At 55.8% G+C, this 18,446-nt stretch overlaps 2 protein-coding genes across 3 annotated transcripts in view; one reads left to right on the forward strand and one right to left on the reverse strand.

Annotated features, from left to right (window-relative positions):
- Window positions 1–18,446, reverse strand: part of SLC5A10 (solute carrier family 5 member 10) — a 45,539-nt gene that overhangs the window by 469 nt on the left and 26,624 nt on the right. The window contains exons 2-6 of one of the 2 annotated variants that reach the window (XM_030922824.1): window positions 8,265–8,373; window positions 4,998–5,148; window positions 636–804; window positions 285–500; window positions 2–59 (exon numbers count right to left, since the gene is read on the reverse strand). In XM_030922824.1, the coding sequence (XP_030778684.1) occupies window positions 2–59; window positions 285–500; window positions 636–804; window positions 4,998–5,148; window positions 8,265–8,373 (703 nt within the window). Of the gene's footprint in view, window position 1; window positions 60–284; window positions 501–635; window positions 805–4,997; window positions 5,149–5,409; window positions 5,513–8,264; window positions 8,374–18,446 lie in introns of those variants that run through there. The other variant, XM_030922825.1, reaches the window with a different exon arrangement.
- Window positions 17,034–18,446, forward strand: part of FAM83G (family with sequence similarity 83 member G) — a 35,368-nt gene continuing 33,955 nt past the window's right edge. The window contains 2 exon segments of the mRNA XM_010354996.2: window positions 17,034–17,119; window positions 17,667–18,316. Coding sequence (XP_010353298.1) covers window positions 17,795–18,316 — 522 coding nt within the window. The 5' untranslated portion in view covers window positions 17,034–17,119; window positions 17,667–17,794.

Raw genomic sequence — 18,446 nt, forward strand, 5'->3', positions numbered from 1 at the left:
CCTGCTTTGGTTCCCAAGGGCAGATCCTGAGCCAGGGTCCACCAGGTAAGGTTCTCAATCTGTAAGAAACGAGTGGGGATAGGGATGGGGGTGAGGCTGGCAGGGTAAGGGTGACCCAGACAGGATCAAAGGTTGGGGATGGCAAGATGGCAGCTGAGTTCAAAAAGGGATGGGGTTAGGGAGTCCAGGGCTAGAAAATTCTGAGTCAGAAAGGGTCGGGGATCAGAATAGGACCAGAGTAAGAAATTGTTAGGGGTCGGGGTCAGGGGTCAGGGCTGGCTCACCTGGACACCCTGTGGGGGTGGGGTCAGCAAGCTTCCAGCCACCACAACAGCACCACTGAGTACAAAGAGGGCAACAGCGAAGTGCAGGTAGTGGATGCTCCCCAGGATGGCTGGCCGCGTGTCTGGCTCTCCGCAGGGCGGGGCTGGGTTCAGGAATTCCAGGACCAGCCTCGTGGCCCCCACCACCAGCCCTGCTATCAGGCCCCAGAAGGCCCCCTGGGGAGGAGGGAGACAGGGCATGTGGGGCTATGGGAGGAGGACCAAGACTCCCCCCACAGGCAGCAGGGAAGAGCAAACTGTGGCATGTCCCTAGGGAGAGCAGACCACCAAGTCCTGTCCCCCGACACCCACCTGCTCGTTGGCACGTTGCCAGAAGATGCTCAGGACAAAGACTGCAGTCACTGGTGGGGCCAGGGAGCTGGTCACTGACTGCATGTATATGAAGAGTTGCCCGCTGTTGGAGCCCTGCAGGACGGGGATCCAGGCCACACTCACGCCGATGAGCGCCACTATGACCAGCCTGTGGGTAGGTGGAAGGCAGGCAGCGGTCATCCTGGGAGGTTCTTCCTCAGCCCTCTCCACCTCCCCTGGTCACTAAGACTTGTTCTCTAATCTTTCCCCTGCTACCCCAGCTCCAGCCTCCTCCCTGGCCTCTGGTCCATGCCACCGGTGACCTGGCCAGTCCTGCCCTGCTCCAAACCCTTTGGCAGCTCCCTGGCTCCTGCAGGTGCAGCTCATGACTCTAAGTGCTGTCTGCTCCTTCCCTGCCCTGGGTTCTCTGTGGAGCCAGCCCTTGGAGCTCTGCCATGGCCACCCAGCCTCTCCCTCTTGTCTCTCCTTCAAAGCACCTGTCCCAACCACTACATGCACATTTACCTGGGTGTCTACTTGTTTACTGCCTGTCTTCCCCTCCCGACTGGAAGCACTAGGAGAGCAGGAGCCTCATCCCTTTAGTTCATTGCTGTGTCTTCCAGCATACAGTAGGTGCTCACTAAGCATTTGGTGAGTGCATGAATGACCACTGCCCCCACATCCGGGCCAGACTGACTGCCTGGTGGTTCTTTGAAGACACTAGGCTTTTTCACACTGGCCGGCTTTTGCGGGAGCTGGGACCTCTGGCTGGCACATCCCCACCCATACAGGCCTGTGCTGCACATCCTTCACAGGGCAACCTCCCTACTAAGGACGCAAAGTTTGGAGCCAGAGGTGTGGGTTGGGGTTAGAGCCTATGCTCCCCAGCTGTGAAGCTGGAGCCCTTCCCCTCCTGTCCCCTGCGTGTCAGCTCCTGCCTGCCTCTCCCCTAGGCCAAGAGCCCTTCCACAGCAGGCACATGCTTCACTTGTTCATCCAATAAGCCACTAGTGAGGTGCCCACCTGGGTAGGACACTACCCTAGGATCCCCAACTGGGCGATGAGTGGGACCTGGTGCCTGCCCAGCACTCAAGAGTCCAGCAAAGAAAACAGATGAGCCTGTTACCTACACTCAGGGCTGGGCTGGAGCAGCGCAGGGGAAATATCAATCTAGGAGGGCTTCCAGGAGGAGGTCCCCCCAAGAGCCTTGAGGGGCATGGGACCCAGCTAAGGGGACTAAGCTGGGGCATCTGCTCTTTCCTGGCTGAGCCCCTCACCCCTGTGTCCTGGGTCAGTTGTCATTCCTCACCCCCAAGGTGGGTGGTGGGTGACCCGCTGGAACCCTGGCTGTGGTGGCAGGGGTGACAGAGGCTATGTGTTCAGCTAGGGTGGGTCCTCTCTGCGCCTGTTCGTCTTCCTCCCTCCCTTTCTTCCCTTCTAGGCCTGAGGGAGAGGGTGGAGGAAGGAGGTGCCACCTTGATTAAGGCTAATTAACCCCTAGCCAGGCAGGCAGGCAGGCGCTGCCCTCATCAAAGGCCGAGGGGGGCCTCCATTAACGCCCGCCCACCCCGCCCTCTGCACATAGCTCTCCCGCCCAACACCAGACTCTGCATCTCTGTGCCAGGACCTGGGTCACTCCAGCCAGGCCCTCGCCTTCTTACGCAGCCTTCTTACCTAGTCTGCCAGAGGACCCCCAAACCCAGAGGCTGTTCCTTCTGCCTAGAATGCTACCCCCTCCCATGCCACCATCAGGGTGGACAGTGCCCTCCAGCATCTCTCCGGGCTGCAGCCACAGTTACTGTGGAACCTCTCAAGGAGGGGTGTCTGAGATCTCTCTGAGTCCTGTACAGGGTTTCTGGGAGGCCGTGGGCTCCATTTGTGGACTGAATAGCCGGGAACACAGACAGGGGAGAGTGGGGAGGGCAGTGGCAGAACGTTGGACCGGGGCGTGGGGGCTTGGGGCAGGCAAATAGCCGGGGAGTGGTCATCGTTGTTCCCCAGCCTGTGACGGCTCCTCCAGCCCCTGCTCAGCTGGACGGAGCCATCAGGGTACCGGCATGGCCCTGCAATGGCCTCCTCTCCAGGCCTCTGGACTGTTGGTCTTCTCTCTGTAAGCCTTGCCTCTCCCTGACGGAGGCTCTTGTCAGGCCATTCACCCTACCAGAGATCCCACGGGGGCCTAGGAGATACTGCTCCAATGGTAGTGGTTAGGGCAGGAGGAGGCTGAGACGACTTTGAGGGGCTGGGGTTGTTGAGGGTATCCCAGGGCTGTAAGAGGGAGGGAAAGTCAAACTGGCCAGCCTGACACCTGGCACGGGGCCCTTTCTGCTCTAACCAACTGGCAGCTGAGAGAACTGGGGCCCAGAGAGGGTGAGCAACCTGCCCCGCACCACACAGCCTTGTGCCCTGCTCCTCAGGGAGGCTGAACTCCAGGCTTGCAGGGCTGGGGAGGGGGATTGACTTGGCAGAAGAGGTGGGAAGGAGAGTCAAGGGCATGGACAGCTGTATGGGTGGGTGAGCTGGCACAGCAGGAGGCCAGGTCAGGACTTTGGTTGCAGGTGGGAGTCTGGGTGAGGAGACCAGGAAGTAGCGGGCAGGGGACATGAGGGCCACTGGGCAGGTAGAGGGGCTACCAGAGTCACACGCTGGGTGGCAGAAGGGCATCCAGGTCCCAGGGCCCAGGATGCTGGAGCATGGAGGGGCTTAGAGCAAGGTCTGGCCACAGAGGAGACGCATGGTCAGAGAGGGGCAGGGTCTTCCCCAGGCCACACAGCTTCTGAGGAGAGGCAGGGGAGCCAGAGGGGGAGAGGTGGTCAAGGGGCCAAGTGCCCAGGACACAGGGACATGGAAGTGTCCTGCCCAGTGAGAGGGGGAGGCTCCTTGTTTTGGAGGATCCTGTGAGCCCATGGATGAGCTCACTCGCATCCGCCTCTGACATGTCCCAACAGGGCCCTTCCGACAGAAGCCTGACTGTTTTGCATCCCCAGGACGGCTGCCTGGAGCTCTGAAGGAGACCCCACCCCCAGGATGGGTACCCTGGGCTCCTGACCAGGGGGTTCACTGTTGGCCAAGCTAAGTGCCAGAAGGCTGGAACCCTGACCAGCAGAGTGTGGGCCACACTGCTCAGAGGACAACAGGAGGGAGGGACTTGAGGGGCAGGGAGGGTGCAAATAGACAGACACATGCACATGGGAGCTAACCTCTGAGGATGTAAAGGCATAAGAATGATAGAATGGACTGGGCACACTGGCTCATACCTATAATTCCAGCCCACTGAGGTAGGTGAATAATGTGAGGTCAGGAGTTCGAGACCAACCTGGCCAACATGGTGAAACCCCGTCTCTACTAAAAATACAAAAAGTAGCCGGGCGTGGTGGTGGGAGCCTGTAATCCCAGCTACTCAAGAGGCTGAGGCACGAGAATCTCTTGAACCTGGGAGGTGGAGGTTGCAGGGAGCCAAAATCACACCACTGCATTCCAGCCTGGGTGACAGAACGAGACTGTCTCAAAAGAAAAAAAAGAATGATACAATGTACTTTGAGGACTCAGGGGAAAGGCTGGGAGGGTGTGAGGGATAAAAGACTACACATTGGGTACAGTGTACACCACTCAGGTGATGGGTACACCAAAATCAAAAATCTCAGAAATCACCACTAAAGAACTTATTCATGTAACCAAACACCACCTGTTCCCCAGACACAGCCCTGGTCCGCATGAAGAGCCCAGATATGTAGAGAAGGGTGTCGGGGAGGTCTCTTGGCCTATAATGGCCACATGTGCCGTGGGAAGAATCTGGCAAGAGTTCCTGGGGTATGAAGGGGGGAGGGGCTCATTCCTTGGTTGAGGGTCTCAAGGAGGACTGCATGGAGGAGGGGACACAGGTAGAGTCTAGAAAGATCAGCGTGAGTCATCAAGGTGAAAAAGGAGGGAACAAGCTGGGCTGGGAGGAAACAAGCCCGAGCTCAGTGGGGCCAAGGCCATGGAAGCTGAAGGATGTGGCAGGTCAAATGTGGCCAGTCCTGAGTGCTAGCACGGGGGCCCTCTGTGGGGCAGCTGGGAATCATCAGGAGGAATGGGGGCCCAGGTTTTGGGGGAGATAGAGAGATCTGTAGCATGGCTGGGGAGGGAGGACTGGCCCCTGCAGAGGGAATCCAGCTCGGGGGTGGAGACGCATCCCAGGTGAGGGCTGCTATCACACAGAGGTGGACAGGAGAGCAATGTGAGAGGTGGTATGGTTGGGGTACACTGGGCCCTTCTCTTCACTCCTCCCTGACATCCACCTTTCTCTAAGTGGCAAACTCCCACTCATCCCTCAAAGTCAGTGCCGGCGCCCACCCCCGTACCGTTCCCCCACCCCCATACCGTCCCACCAGCAGCAGCTCTTGCTCGCCGGAGCGGGGCCGCAGCCGCCTCCAGATGTCCATAGTGAAGAGGGTGCTGCTGCTGTTGAAGATGGAGGTCAGCGACGACATAAGCGCGGCCAGCATCACTGCGATCATCAGCCCCCGAAGACCTGGGGTGGGACGGGGGATGCGTGACCCTGTCCGGTGACAGCCCCGGGAGCCCCTCCAGCCTGGGTCTACTGTCTGAGGCCCGCCTGCCATTCCCATGCCCCTCCAGGCAGAGGGCCAGGAGGGAGAGAAGCTGAGGAGGTTTGAGGTGAGCAAGACCCAAAATGAGGTGACTGGGGAGGCCAAGGACAAACCGTGGGGACTTCGGAGCTGGCTGCTTGAGCCCTAGGCTTGCTGGCAACCCTAGGCCCAACGGTAATTACTCATAATGCTGAGGCCGCGATCAGACCTCTCCTTTCTGCAGAGCCTGGCGTTGACAAAGCACTTTCACACCCATGCCTCCGTCTGAGGAAAGCGTGATTAACCCGCCTGACAGATGAGGAAATGAAGCTCAGAGAAGGGAAGAGATTGCCCAGGGACTCACAGCAGGCCAGAGGCAGAACTTTGGGGTGCGGTGGGGTTGGTGAGGAAGGCTTGGGCGGGGCCTTTGCTTGAACGTCACACCCTGGGCAAGATGCACACCTCACCCCAGCATGCAGTGTCCCAGTATCTGGAATTTTCCACCACTTCCTGTGCATGGCAGGACCCAGCAGGCATAGTGGATCCCCTCTCCTTGGCTCTGTGGTTTTCCAGAGTGGGAGTGAGGGCTCCCCTAGGAGGTGCGGGTAACATTGCTGTGAAAGGCCTTCTGGGAGTTGTGGGCTCAAGAGGGCCTGGGGTGAGGAACCCTAAAGAAGGAGGAAGGACGGTGAACTGCCTGCTCTCTGCTGTGTGGCTTCAGGCTGGTCACCTCCCCTCTCTGGGGACAAGTTCAAGTCTGTCTACAAGGACTCCTACAATTTTAAGCAACTCCTTTACCTCTACAAACTTTTGCCCGTCTGTTCTAGGATAAGCCTGGCATTGGCCTCCCTGTCCCGAAGGCACAGCCATTTATTGCCTGGCTGGGTTGTCTGGCCTTGGTTCTGTGTCTGATTGGCTGTGTGACTTCCAGGAGTCTCTGGGCTCTCTGTTCACTTGTCAGAAGCTGACTAGGATGGAGCCCAAAGGAAAATGAGTCAAATCACAGTTTTCCCCAAAACATTTCTCCACCCCCTCCCTTGTCTTGCTCATGGAGATGGATGAACTTGGAGCTTATTCCATCCATTTCTTAGAGAGGGAACTCAGGGCCTAGAGAGAGATTGTGGCCCAACAATGGCTCGGTGTCAGCCCCGGGGGACTTAGCGAGTCCCCTTGCCCAGAACAGAAGAGAAAAGCGAAGCCCTTGGGTGGGAACCACAGTGTGGCCAAGCCTGCCTTTTCCCAATGTCATTATGTTTAATCCCAGCAACAACGCTGAGGGGTGGGTAGATGCCATTATCTCCAATTTACAAATGAGGACACCCATGCTCCAAGCAGGGAAGTGACATGCCCCAAATTTCTTGGCCAGCTAGTGGCAGAGCCAAGATCTGATCCTAGGTTTGTGTACTCACTTCCATTAGGCCTGAGCTCTGCAGGAGGAAGGGAGGGAGGGAGGGAGGGAAGGAGAGGAGGAAAGAACAGGGTGGGGCTCACCCGAGGGACTGAAAGCTTCCAGGAAGAGGGGATTAGAGGGAGGGGGTCAGAGGGAGGGGGACCAGGGAAAGCTCCAGCACCTGAGAATCTGTACAGGAAAAGCTCGGGCTGCCAAGGGCTCAGGAAACTGTTTCTGCTTTTTGCTTAGGGTTGAACCTCCCACACCCCTTGATATGTTGCTTCCTCCTCCTTGCATACCTCCTGTGATGGGGAACTTGCATACCTCCTGTGATGGGGAACTTGGATACCTCCTGTGATGGGGAACTTGCATACCTCCTGTGATGGGGAACTTGCATACCTCCTGTGATGGGGAACTTGCATACCTCCTGTGATGGGGAACTTGCATACCTCCTGTGATGGGGAACTTGCATACCTCCTGTGATGGGGAACTTGCATACCTCCTGTGATGGGGAACTTGCATACCTCCTGTGATGGGGAACTTGCATACCTCCTGTGATGGGGAACTCATCACCCCACATTAGAATGGCAGGGATGCTGCTACCACGAGAAACATGGAAAAAGCCAAAACCTGCCCACTAGTTCTACCTGTTGGCTTGCAGTGTCTCAGGGTGGGGCAGTGCAGAGGATAGGCACTCATGCCTGCAGATGTAGTGGGGGGTCCTGAGCTGCTGATCTCAGCAGAGTAAGCAGTTTGTGTCTTGGGTTTGTGTCTCAGTCACTATATAACCTCAGACAAGTCACTTTCCCTGCTGTGTGCCTCAGCTTCCCCATCTGTAAAATGGAGCCAATAACCCTATCTCATAGCATTTAATGAGAAACTGTTAGTAAAGGGCCTGGCACCCAGTAGGCATGCAAGAGGAGAGACTGGGTGGCCTTTCTCAAGAGATGGTACAGCATGAGATAGGAGGTCAAGGTGTGCAGTCAGATTCGTCGGGTCAGCTTTGCAGCTTACTTGCCATGTGACCTGGGCCAGGTCACTTAACCTCTCTGGGTCTCAGTTTCCCTGTCTTTAAAATGGGGATGATATAGGCTAGGTGCGGTGGCTCACGCCTATAATCCCAGCACTTTGGGAGGCCGAGGCGGGTTGATCACCAGAGGTCAGGAGTTCGAGACCAACCTGGTCAACATGTTGAAACCCCGTCTCTACTAAAAACACAAAAATTAGCCAAGTGTGGTGGCACAAGCCTTTAATTCCAGCTATTTGGGAGGCTGAGGCAGGGGAATAGCTTGAACCCGGGATGCGGAGGTTGCGGTGAGCCGAGATCACATCATCGCACTCCAGCCTGGGCAACAAGAGCAAAATTCCATCTCAAAAAAAAAAAAAAAAAAAAAAAATTGGGTTGATACTAACAGCACTAGGGGTTCCCGAGAAGAGGAGGCCATTGCATCACCTGGGAAGCCCTGGGGATGGTGGTGGCATGTAGTGGGTGTTCGAGTGTTTTCTATTGTGAGTGCTGCTGTTCTCCTCTCCTAGGAGCAGAACAGCCCACCTGGATGTCACCCAGCATTACACTGGATCCACAGTGGCCTCCACAGTCCCCACACTCATTGGGCCCCAGGTCACACCCCACGCCCTCCACCTGGACCCCCACCCACACAGCCTCACCGATGGGCATCAGTTCCATGACCAGCTTGGGGTAGGCGATGTTGGAGCAGCCAACCTTCAGCCCCGCAGGCCCGCAGGCACTCGGATGGCACCACGCAGCCCACGTCATCTGTTTGAGAGAGGGGCGCTTGGTGTCTCTCCCCATAGACATGGGCACCTGGGGTGGGCAAGACAGGGCTGGGGGCAGGAGTCTGGCCCAGACCTGCTCTGTCAATGCCTCTGACTTGTTACCATTTGGCCCTGGGCCTCAGTTTCACAGGGGAGTTTCACTGTTTCACAGTTTCACCAGTTTGATCCAGCTGCCCTACCCTACCATCTCTACCCCCATTAGCTTTTCAGGAGCCATGGGGAGGGCACGGCCTCTGAAAATCCTTTTCCCTGCTATTCTCCATCATAACACTTCTCCCTGATCCCACCTCCCCTTGGCCAGGGGGCTCACCTGCCATTGGCTCTGCTGTTTGCGGTCCGCCATTAGAGTCTAACTGGGGCCTGAGCCTCCCTTGCCCACCTCGTCCCCAGCCATTCTTCCCAAAGGGGGAAGTGGAGGCTAGAGAGGAGAGAGCCCTGAAGGATAGGCCCTGCCCCAGGCCCTCAGCCTATCCCCTGGGCTTTGTGTTCACTCAGCAACAAGTCGACAAGTGGCGTCCGTCCATGGGCAGCCGGCTTGAGCGTGCTGTCACACAGCTGCAGCTCAGGCAGCAGGGCTGTGGTTAAAGCTCAGGGACTGGCAAGGCCTGCCTGCTCCAGCTTCCTGGCTTAGGATGTGGGGTCAGAGCCCATCCATACTTCTGTCTCCAACCCTGGGGTCCAAGCTTTAGGCCAGGCTATTTCCTGCTACAGATTGCTGAGCGGATGGCCAGGACTCTCCAGCCGCTCAGCCTCTCAACAGTGTGTAAGACCCTGGGTGATCCAGACCCTCGGCCCCTCCCCTCAAGTCCCTCGTCGCTCCCACCCGAGGCCTGCCCCAGGCCTCCCCTGAGGACTGCCTCCTTCCCGAATTCGGGTCTGTCCTCCCCACTCCATTCTCCATCTGTCCCCTTGCCCCACATCGCTTTCCCTCATCCCTTGTCATCCCTGGGAGGACTTGGACATGTTTATTCAGTTCTTGCCACTTCCCTGTGGCAGGCCGAGTCCTGAGAGGATGGGATTTGCCTCGTGCTATCTCCCCCATGGCTGGGGTGGTGCACACGGCTCATCTGTTGAATGAATGAAGGACTCACGAATTTCTCAGGCTCAGGCCAGATCCCAACTGAACCCTAAATCCAGGCATCCCTCGGCCTCCTGCCCTGTGTGGGGCAGAACCCCAACCCGCATCCATAGCCTTGAGGTGTGGGGCTCCCCTCACTGCTCCACTCAGTGAGATTTTGCTGGTGTTGGCAGTCGCGGGCCTGACTTTGGTCTAGTGATGTAGGGATGGAGAGAGTTGACCCACATTCACTGTTTCCTTCCATAAAAGACTTTCTAGAAACCTTTGGCCCCTGCTCCCGGAGGTTTTCAGCAGGGCCCAGAGTGCAGAGCTGACCGGGAGGTGATGATTATGGGGGAGTTCAGAAACAAGTTGACTGACAGCGCTGCGGTGGCCTGTTAGGGGCAGGCAGAGTTGCAACACAGCAGCTGCAGGGGCGGCCGGCATTGACACTTCTGTCTTAGTGCTCCCTGTGTAGGCTGCACCTTCCAAAGCCCCTTTCTGATATGTCCCTTCTTAGATGCCCAGCCCATGGGGAAGGGCGGGCCTCAGACCTCTTCCTCCAGGCCAGCTGGGCTGGGGCAGTGTCCTCTACCTTGGCACCCTTGACTGTGTCCCAGTCTCCAGCCCAGCCTGTTTGAGCTCCAGGCTTCCTGGACACCAGGTTCCTGTCATCCCCCAGGCACCTCCCTGGCTCCTCCCATCAGCCCCCAGGCCCATGGCTTCTTCCACCTCCCATCTGCCGCCCACCCTGCCCAATCCCAAGCTCCTCCCCAGCCTCCTGTCCATCCTCTCTACACTTTGGAATCACAGCTCTCAGCGTATCACTTATTTCTTAGGAACCTCCTCCCTATCTCCACCTCTCAGCCCATGGCATCCTGAGGGGGGAAAAAAAAAATCCTTTCTATGGCGTTCGAGACCCTTGACAATTGGTCCCAGAACCTCCCATCCCAGTACCGTGCACCAGCCACCCTGACCTGCTTGCATTTTCTCACACACACCCAACACTTGGACGCCTCCATGTCTTTGCAGATACAGTCCCTCCTCCCAGGGCACCACCGTCTGTCTAACACCCACCCCCACCCTTGTTTACCTCCTGCTTCAAGGCTCATTGCAAAGGGCTTGTCCTCTGAGGCCTTCCCTGACTCTCCCACCCCCCCAGGCAGTAGCAGCTTCCTCCCAAGGGCTCCTAAGGCCAAAGATTGAATCACGGTTGTTTGTTTACACAGTCTACCTTCCCCACCAGGACTGAAGCTCCCCAAGGGCAGACACTGGGTTTGAATCACCTCCAAGTCCCAGGTATGGCCCAGAAGAGACTTTCTGGGAACACTGGTTGAATGAATGAATAAACTGCATGGTGGGGAGGAGGGAGGAAAGGTATAGGAGGAGAGGAGGAGTGGGAGGAGGGATCCCAGAAAGAGCACTGTTTGATCCAGCTGCCCCATCCTACCACCTCTACCCCCATTAGTTTTTCAGGACCAGAAAGGACATAACTTGCCTGGGGGACACAGTCAGATCCAAGACAGAGCCAGGGACCCCATGGCAGAACTCTGAGGCCACTGGGGTCCGGGATTCAGAGGACAGGTGATGGGCCACTGCTGATGGGCTTTGAGCCTAGGCAGGCGGATTGGCACTCAGAGGACCCAGCCCTCCTGGGAGGGATAGGTGAGGTGTCGCGGCCATATAATGGTTCAGAAAGCCGGAGTCAGGAGATTCTTCGTGAATTTCTTCAGCCCATTCCAGGCTCTTGGCATGGGAAACCGCCCTGAGTACCACTGGTTTGACTAAGTGTTTGTGCTGAGCAGCAAGAAAGAACAACTTCTTTGTGAGAACAGTGGCAGTGGTGTCACCATTGAAACAGTCCCCCCGGGACTCCAGAGTAAGCAGCCCCGGGGAGGCGGAGCCGGGGGCAGTGAGAGTTGGGGAACTGTCAGGGGTCTATGGGTTTGCCAGGGTGCTGGCTTCTGCAGGTCTAGGAGCTCCCCACTGGGCCCCACTTTTGCATCAGCCCTCCATCTAGCCAGGGCCCACACCAGAAGCCGGGGGTTGCCCCTCCTCGTCCCTTTGTCTTCCCTCCCCATGGCCAATGCCCAGTCCTGTTTGATTATTGCACTACCTCCTCGCTGTGCCTCCTAATCCACTCCCACTGCAAGCAAGCAAAGGGAATTTCTTTCTTTTTTTTTTTTTTTTTGAGACAGAGTCTTATTCTGTCGCCCAAGCTGGAGTGCAGTGGCCAGATCTCAGCTCACTGCAAGCTCCGCCTCCTGGGTTCACGCCGTTCTCCTGCCTCAGCCTCCCGAGTAACTGGGACTACAGGCGCCCGCCACCTCGCCCGGCTAGTTTTTTGTATTTTTTAGTAGAGACGGGGTTTCACCGTGTTAGCCAGGATGGTCTCGATCTCCTGACCTTGTGATCCGCCCGCCTCGGCCTCCCAAAGTGCTGGGATTACAGGCTTGAGCCACCGCGCCCGGCCCAGGAATTTCTTAAACCGACCAATCCGCCCATGCTCCTCCCTGCTCACATCCGCTCTGTGCCTCTCCAGCCGCTGCAGGGGGATCACAGGCTCTAATCAAGGCCCTCCCACACCCCTTGCTATGGCCACCTCACTCAGCCACCCTCTCCTTGACTAATTTCACCCAGACTTCTGGCACCCCAGGCTCTCCTGGACACCTCTGGGTCTCTGTGTTTGCTGTTCCTTCTCCCCGGAACACCCTTCCCACCTTCTGCCCTTCCCTGGGCTTATCCCAGGGAACTTACACTCATTCTTCTCAATTCATTATGGACGTCTGAGCCCTTCAGGCTTTGGGGCTATATCCTTCACGGCACCAATAACTCTATGCCCTGTGACTGTCCTGCCTCCCACCCAGATTATGACTATGGGGCCTCAGGGAAAAGTCTGGGTCTCAACAGTGCTTAGCACAAGCAAACACAGTAACTTCTGCCACTGTCTGTTGACTGAGTGAATGATTTTCTCCCAAGGAGGTCACTGGACAGAGTCCCTTGAGGGGTAATCAAGGTGCTCTCTACTCCCTAACTAGGCCCGGCCCATTCGCGGTAGCCAGTCCAGACACTGCTATTGCAGGAGGGAGCAGAAGAAAGGCTCCCAGACCTGAGTTCAAATCCAGCTATCAGCCAGGCAGAGTGGCTTACATCTGTAATCCCAACACTTTGGGAGGCCGAGGCAGGAGGATTGTTTGAGGCTGGGAGTTCAAGACCAACCTGACCAATATAGGGAGACCCCATTTCAATTAAAAAACAAAGCCTGGTGAAAGCATGTCTTTCCCCAAAAAATTAAAATTAGCGAGGTGGTTCGTGCCTGTAGTCTCAGCTACTCAGGAGGCTGAGGTGGGAGGATTGCTTGAGTATGAGAGGTCCAGGCTGCAGTGAACCGTGATTGCACCACTGCACTCCAGCCTGGAGGTGACAGAGCAAGACCCTGTCTCAATCAAACAAACAAAAACGACAACAAAACAAACTCAGCTCTCCCAATCCCTTGCTGTATGATCTTGAGTGATTAAGATCTCTGAGACTGGCCAGGCATGGTGGCTCATGTCTGTAATCCTAGCACTTTGGGAGGCGGAGGTGGATGAATCACTTGAGACCAGGAGTTTGAGACCAGCCTGGGCAAGATGGCGAAACCCTGCCTGTACCAAAAAATACAAATATTAGCCAGGTGCAGTGGTGCGTACCTGTAGTCCCAGCTACTTGGGAGGCTATGGCACGAGAATCGCTGAACCTGGGAGATGGAAGTTGCAGTGAGCCGAGATCAGGCCACTGTACTCCAGCCTGGGAGACAGAGCAAGACCCTACCTCAAAAAATAAATAAATAAATAAATAAATAAATAAATAAATAAATAAATAAATCAATCTGTGAGGCTGTCTCCTCCTCTGTAAAAACTCTTCTGAGAACATCTATAGGTCAAAAACCTACCCTCAATCTAAACTTCACACCTTATACAAAAATTAACTCAAAATAGATCACAGATTTAAATGTAAAATGTTAAAAAAAAAACCGTCAAACTTTTGGGGAAAATAATAGGAGAAAATCTTTAGGACCTAAGTCTAGGCTGTAAAAGTTGATCATACATATTGGGTCATTCTTGTCTACAAAACTAAAGCACAGGTAAGAGACCAGTGGGGGAAAGCACCCAGGGTACATAACATTACTCCAAAAATGCAATTCCCTGTGAGTCTGGCTGGTGAAAGAAACGTCCTGTTACAACCTGAAGCCAGTTTTATCTACAGCTGCTGAGATAACTTGCTACAAATCTAGGACTAATTTTGCTTACCACTGTCGCTCACCAATCAGAACTCTCCAGGTCCCCAAACCCTTACTAGTGCCAAGGAACTTTCTTAAAGAGCACTAAGTAACATTTCTGCTTTTTAGAAAACCTCTAACCTTTTTTGTGTTCTCCAGACACATCAAAGACCACCCAGTCTTTGTGCATGCCCTGAATTGCAATTTTTCTTCCCAAATAAAACGTTAAATGTAGAGATTCGTCTCTACATTTTCATTTTGACTTCAACAAAGTGAATAGTTCTTAGACTTGACACCAAAAACATGATGCATAAAAGGAAAAATTGATAAACTGGACCTCATCAACATTTAAAACTTTAGCTCTGTGTAAGATACCTGCAAAGAGGATGAAAAGGCAAGCTACTAACTGGGAGAAAATACTTGCAGAGCACACACCCAACAAAGGTCCTGTATCTAGAATATATAAAGAACTTTTGAAACTCAACAGTATAAGCCTGGGCAACATAGTGAGACCATGATTCTACTGAAAATAAAAAACAGTTAGCCAGGCATGGTGGTGCACACCTGTAGTCCCAGCTACTTGGGAGGCTGAAGTGGGAGGACGGCTTGAGCCCAGGAGTTTGAGGTTGCAGTGAGCTATCATCATGCCACTGCACTGCAGCCTGGATAACAAAGCAAGAGCCTATCTCTAATAAAACAAAAAAGTTAAAAAGTTAAAACTCAAGAGTTAAAATATAGACAATCCAATTAGAAAATGGGCAAAAGACATGAACAAATGTTTCAAAGGAGAAGACAAACAGATGGCGTATAAGCCGGTGAAAAGAGATTCAATGACATTAGCCATCAGGAAAGCACAAGTTTAAACCACAATAAGATATGACCTACCTATCAGAATGGCCAAAAAAAAAAAAAAAAAAATAATAATAATAATGGTAACACCACATGTTGGCAAGGATGTGGAGAAACTGGATCACGCACATATTGTTGGTAAGAATGTGAAATGGTGCAGCCACTCTGGAAAAAGTTTGGCAGTGTTTGAACACACAACTACCAGGACCCAGGAATAACACTCTTGGGCATTTATGCCAGATAAATGAAACCTGATGTTTATATACACATGTATATGAATGCTCATAGCAAGGTTATTTGTAATAATCAAAAGCTGGAAACTCCACATATCCTTTAATCACTGAAATGGTTAAGCAAACTGTGGTATATCTGTACTGTGGAATACTAGTCAGCAATGAAAAGCACAGACCATTGATCCATGAAACAACTTGGATGACTTGCTGGTGATCCATGCTAAGTGGGAAAAAAGGCCAATCCCAAAAGTTTATATACTACATCTTCCATTTATATAGCATTCTTGAAAATAGCAAAATTGTTGAATTGTAGAATAGATTAGTGGTTGCCAGAAGTTAGGAATGGTGGTAGGCGGAGGTGTGGGGATGGCTACAGAGAGGGAGATCTTTGTAGTGATAGAACAGTTCTGTATCTTGACTGTAATGGTGGTTACACAAATCTCTACACATAGTAAGGTTGTAGACACACACACACAAATAAGTGCATGTAAAACTGGTGAAATCTGGCCGGTGCAGTGGCTCACGTCTGTAATCCCAGAACTTTGGGAGGCCAAGGTGGGAGAATCACTTGAGGCCAGGAGTTTGAGACCAGTCTGAGCAACATAGAGAGGCCCTGTCTCTACAAAAAAAAAAAAAGAAAGAAACAAAATTAGCTGGGCATGGTGCCTGTGGTCCCAGCTACTCAGGACGCTGAGGCAGGAGTACCACTTGAGCCCAGGAGTTCAAGGCTGCATTAAGCAACGATTGTACGTACCACTGTACTCCAGCCTAGGTGACAGAGCAAGACCCTGTCCCAAAACAAACAAAAAACTGGTGAAATCTAAATAAACTCTGTGGATTGCACCAGTGTCAATTTTCTGGCTGTGATATTATTGTATTATAGTTATGCAAAACGTCGCTACTGGGGAAAACCGGGTGCCTACAACCTTCCTGTTCATCAACTGCAGAAGTGTGGGGATGGTGGAGGGAAGGGTGAGGCCTTGGACTCCCTTCCTGAACTCCCCAGCCTCTGTGCATTGGTAAGAACACAGGGAGAAGCTGAGGCGGCTCAGAGAGGGTCTTGCAGGGGATCCACAGTGGCAGAGGGGCTATAAATGGGTCTTCGGGACCCTCAAAGCAGGGCTCCTCCACTGGGACCACCTCCCCTCTCTGGCCCTGGGGCAGGGGAGGGATGTAAATATGTGTGCTTGTCCCCCCAGGGCCACTATGTTCAGTAGCATGAAGCCCTTGGGGGGCTGTATGGCAGAGTGTAGGACTTCAGGCTTGTGGGGTCAGTGATGGGGACCACAAGGATGCTGGGCCTAGGAGGCAAGTCGTTGCCCAGGGCAGTGGACTCAGAGGCAAGGAGTCCTGATGGGCCATGAATGGTGGAGAAGGCCTTGGAGGAGGGGGATTTGAGGGCACAAGGGCCTAGAGATGTCACCAGCCTACGGAAGCAGCATCCTTAAGGGCCCCAAACCAGCCCCATCCAGATCCAGAACAAGTATGGGGGATGGGAGGAAGGGCTGGGCCTGGTGCCTGGCAGACTGGCTTCGGCACGCGACGGGGTGGGGGCTGTTTGTTGGGCCAGGTTTAATGGGCTTTGCTGTCCCACTCTCAAAGCCTGCCTTCAGATGTGGTCTCCACGCTCCCCATAACCAGGGTCCCAACCCCAGGGGACGCTCAGCAGAGAGCTGGGCCTGACCCCAGCCCACAGCTGCCCTCTTGGCCCCTCCCTGCCCTAGGGTTCAGGTCGGGTGCTGCCCGCCACGCAGAAGCAGTCCGGGGACCCCTCCCAGAGGGGATCAGGGCTCAGGACTGAGAACTGGGTACCTGCTCAGGAAAGCCCAGAGGTTGGGTCAGTCAGTGCTCTATCCCTGCCTGGGGGCTCCCAGTCCAGTACCCTAAACCTATTTCCACAACTGGACAGCTGGGTATCTACACAGCCGCACGGACTTCCCGCCACACCGGCGACACTGGACACAGCCAGGGTTGATCCAGGATGACCAACAGACCCTGGGGGCACAGGGGGTGCCAAGGCTGTTGACCCGCTGTGTGACCTCAGGAAGGACACTGTCCCTCTCTGGGCTGGGTGTTCCAGGAGCTCTTGGGCTTAGGCCTCTGAGTTTTTCGGAATTCGGGCACCAGGGGACAGTGGGCAGTGCGCCCGCCCCAGGTCTGTCGGCTTGTGGAGGGGTGAATCAGCTTCCGGCCCCGCCCCGGGCGGCACGTGACCGCAGGTGGCGACGGTGGGGTGGGCGGGGCGGCCCTGAGTCACCGGTGCTCCCCCTCCCGGCCTCGCGCCGCCGCCGCCGCCGCGTGTGCGCCGCGCTCCGCCCGTGCCCACTCGGTAAGCAAGTCACAGCGGCGCCCCCGGGATCCCAGGTCTCGAGGGGCGCCGCCGCCCCACAACCGCACTTCTGGGTCTCCTGGACCCCTCCCAGAGCCCCGGCCTCTTCAGGGCAGGCCTCCTGGGTTGCCGGCACCTGGGAATTTTAAGACCCCTCCCTTACCCGGAAGCCCTCGGTTTGCGGGGCGCCGCTGTGCCGGGGCCGCCTCCCACTCTAAGAAGCTACTGGGAAGTTCCCCGGCTGCCCTAGTTTCCCTCAGAAGTTGCCAGGACTTCAGGCAGCTCCGGAAATCTGGGATGTGGGTTCCCTGTCCCCTGCACATAGAGGCACGCTGAGCCCTGGGACGTGGCCCAGGGCTCCCTCCCTGCTGTTACGATCCCTTACTTTCTCCCCATCCTAGTCCAGTGCCCCCACCTCATCTTCCCAGTCCCAGCCCCAGCCCCGTCCTTCCCACGCCCACCTGAGCTCCCGGCCCCGCCCCCCGCCGCCCCTTCCCGCGCGGCCCGCCCTCGGCGCCGAGCCGGGCTCATCAGGTCTTTCTCGCAGGTTGCTCATGGGCAGAGGAGCAGAGGCCGCGGAGAGGCCCCAGAGCGCGCGGTGCCCCAGCCGGGCCGGAGCTAGGAGCCGGACCTTGCCCACCCACCCGCGGCAGCAGTGCCTGGGCAGGCGGCACCATGGCCTTCTCCCAGGTGCAGTGTCTGGACGACAACCATGTGAACTGGCGCTCCAGCGAGTCCAAGCCCGAGTTCTTCTACAGCGAGGAGCAGCGGCTGGCGCTGGAGGCCCTGGTGGCCCGCGGCCGGGACGCCTTCTACGAGGTGCTCAAGCGGGAGAACATCCGAGACTTCCTCTCGGAGCTGGAGCTCAAGCGCATCCTGGAAACCATCGAGGTGTACGACCCGGGCTCTGAGGACCCTCGGGGCACGGACCCCTCCCAGGGTTCCGAGGACCACCGGGTCGGCGACGGAGAGGAAGCCAGCGGGGCGGATGGGGTCCCCACCGAGGCTGAGCCGTTGCCCTCCCTGGAGTACTGGCCCCAGAAGTCGGACCGCTCCATCCCGCAGCTGGACCTGGGCTGGCCCGACACCATCGCCTACCGCGGCGTGACCCGGGCCAGCGTCTACATGCAGCCCCCCATAGACGGGCAGGCCCACATCAAAGAGGTGGTGCGGAAGATGATCAGCCAGGCACAGAAGGTGAGGCAGCGTGGGGACTCCGGGAGCCAAGGCCCAACCAGCGACCGGACCCCTCAATACAGGCTCACTCAGAGCCCCAAACGGGAGCCCAACATGGGCTTCTAGGGATCTCTGCTGTTTCCCTGGCTGC

Source organism: Rhinopithecus roxellana, chromosome 19, assembly GCF_007565055.1.
Source record: "Rhinopithecus roxellana isolate Shanxi Qingling chromosome 19, ASM756505v1, whole genome shotgun sequence".
In the NCBI taxonomy this organism is placed as follows: domain Eukaryota; kingdom Metazoa; phylum Chordata; class Mammalia; order Primates; family Cercopithecidae; genus Rhinopithecus; species Rhinopithecus roxellana.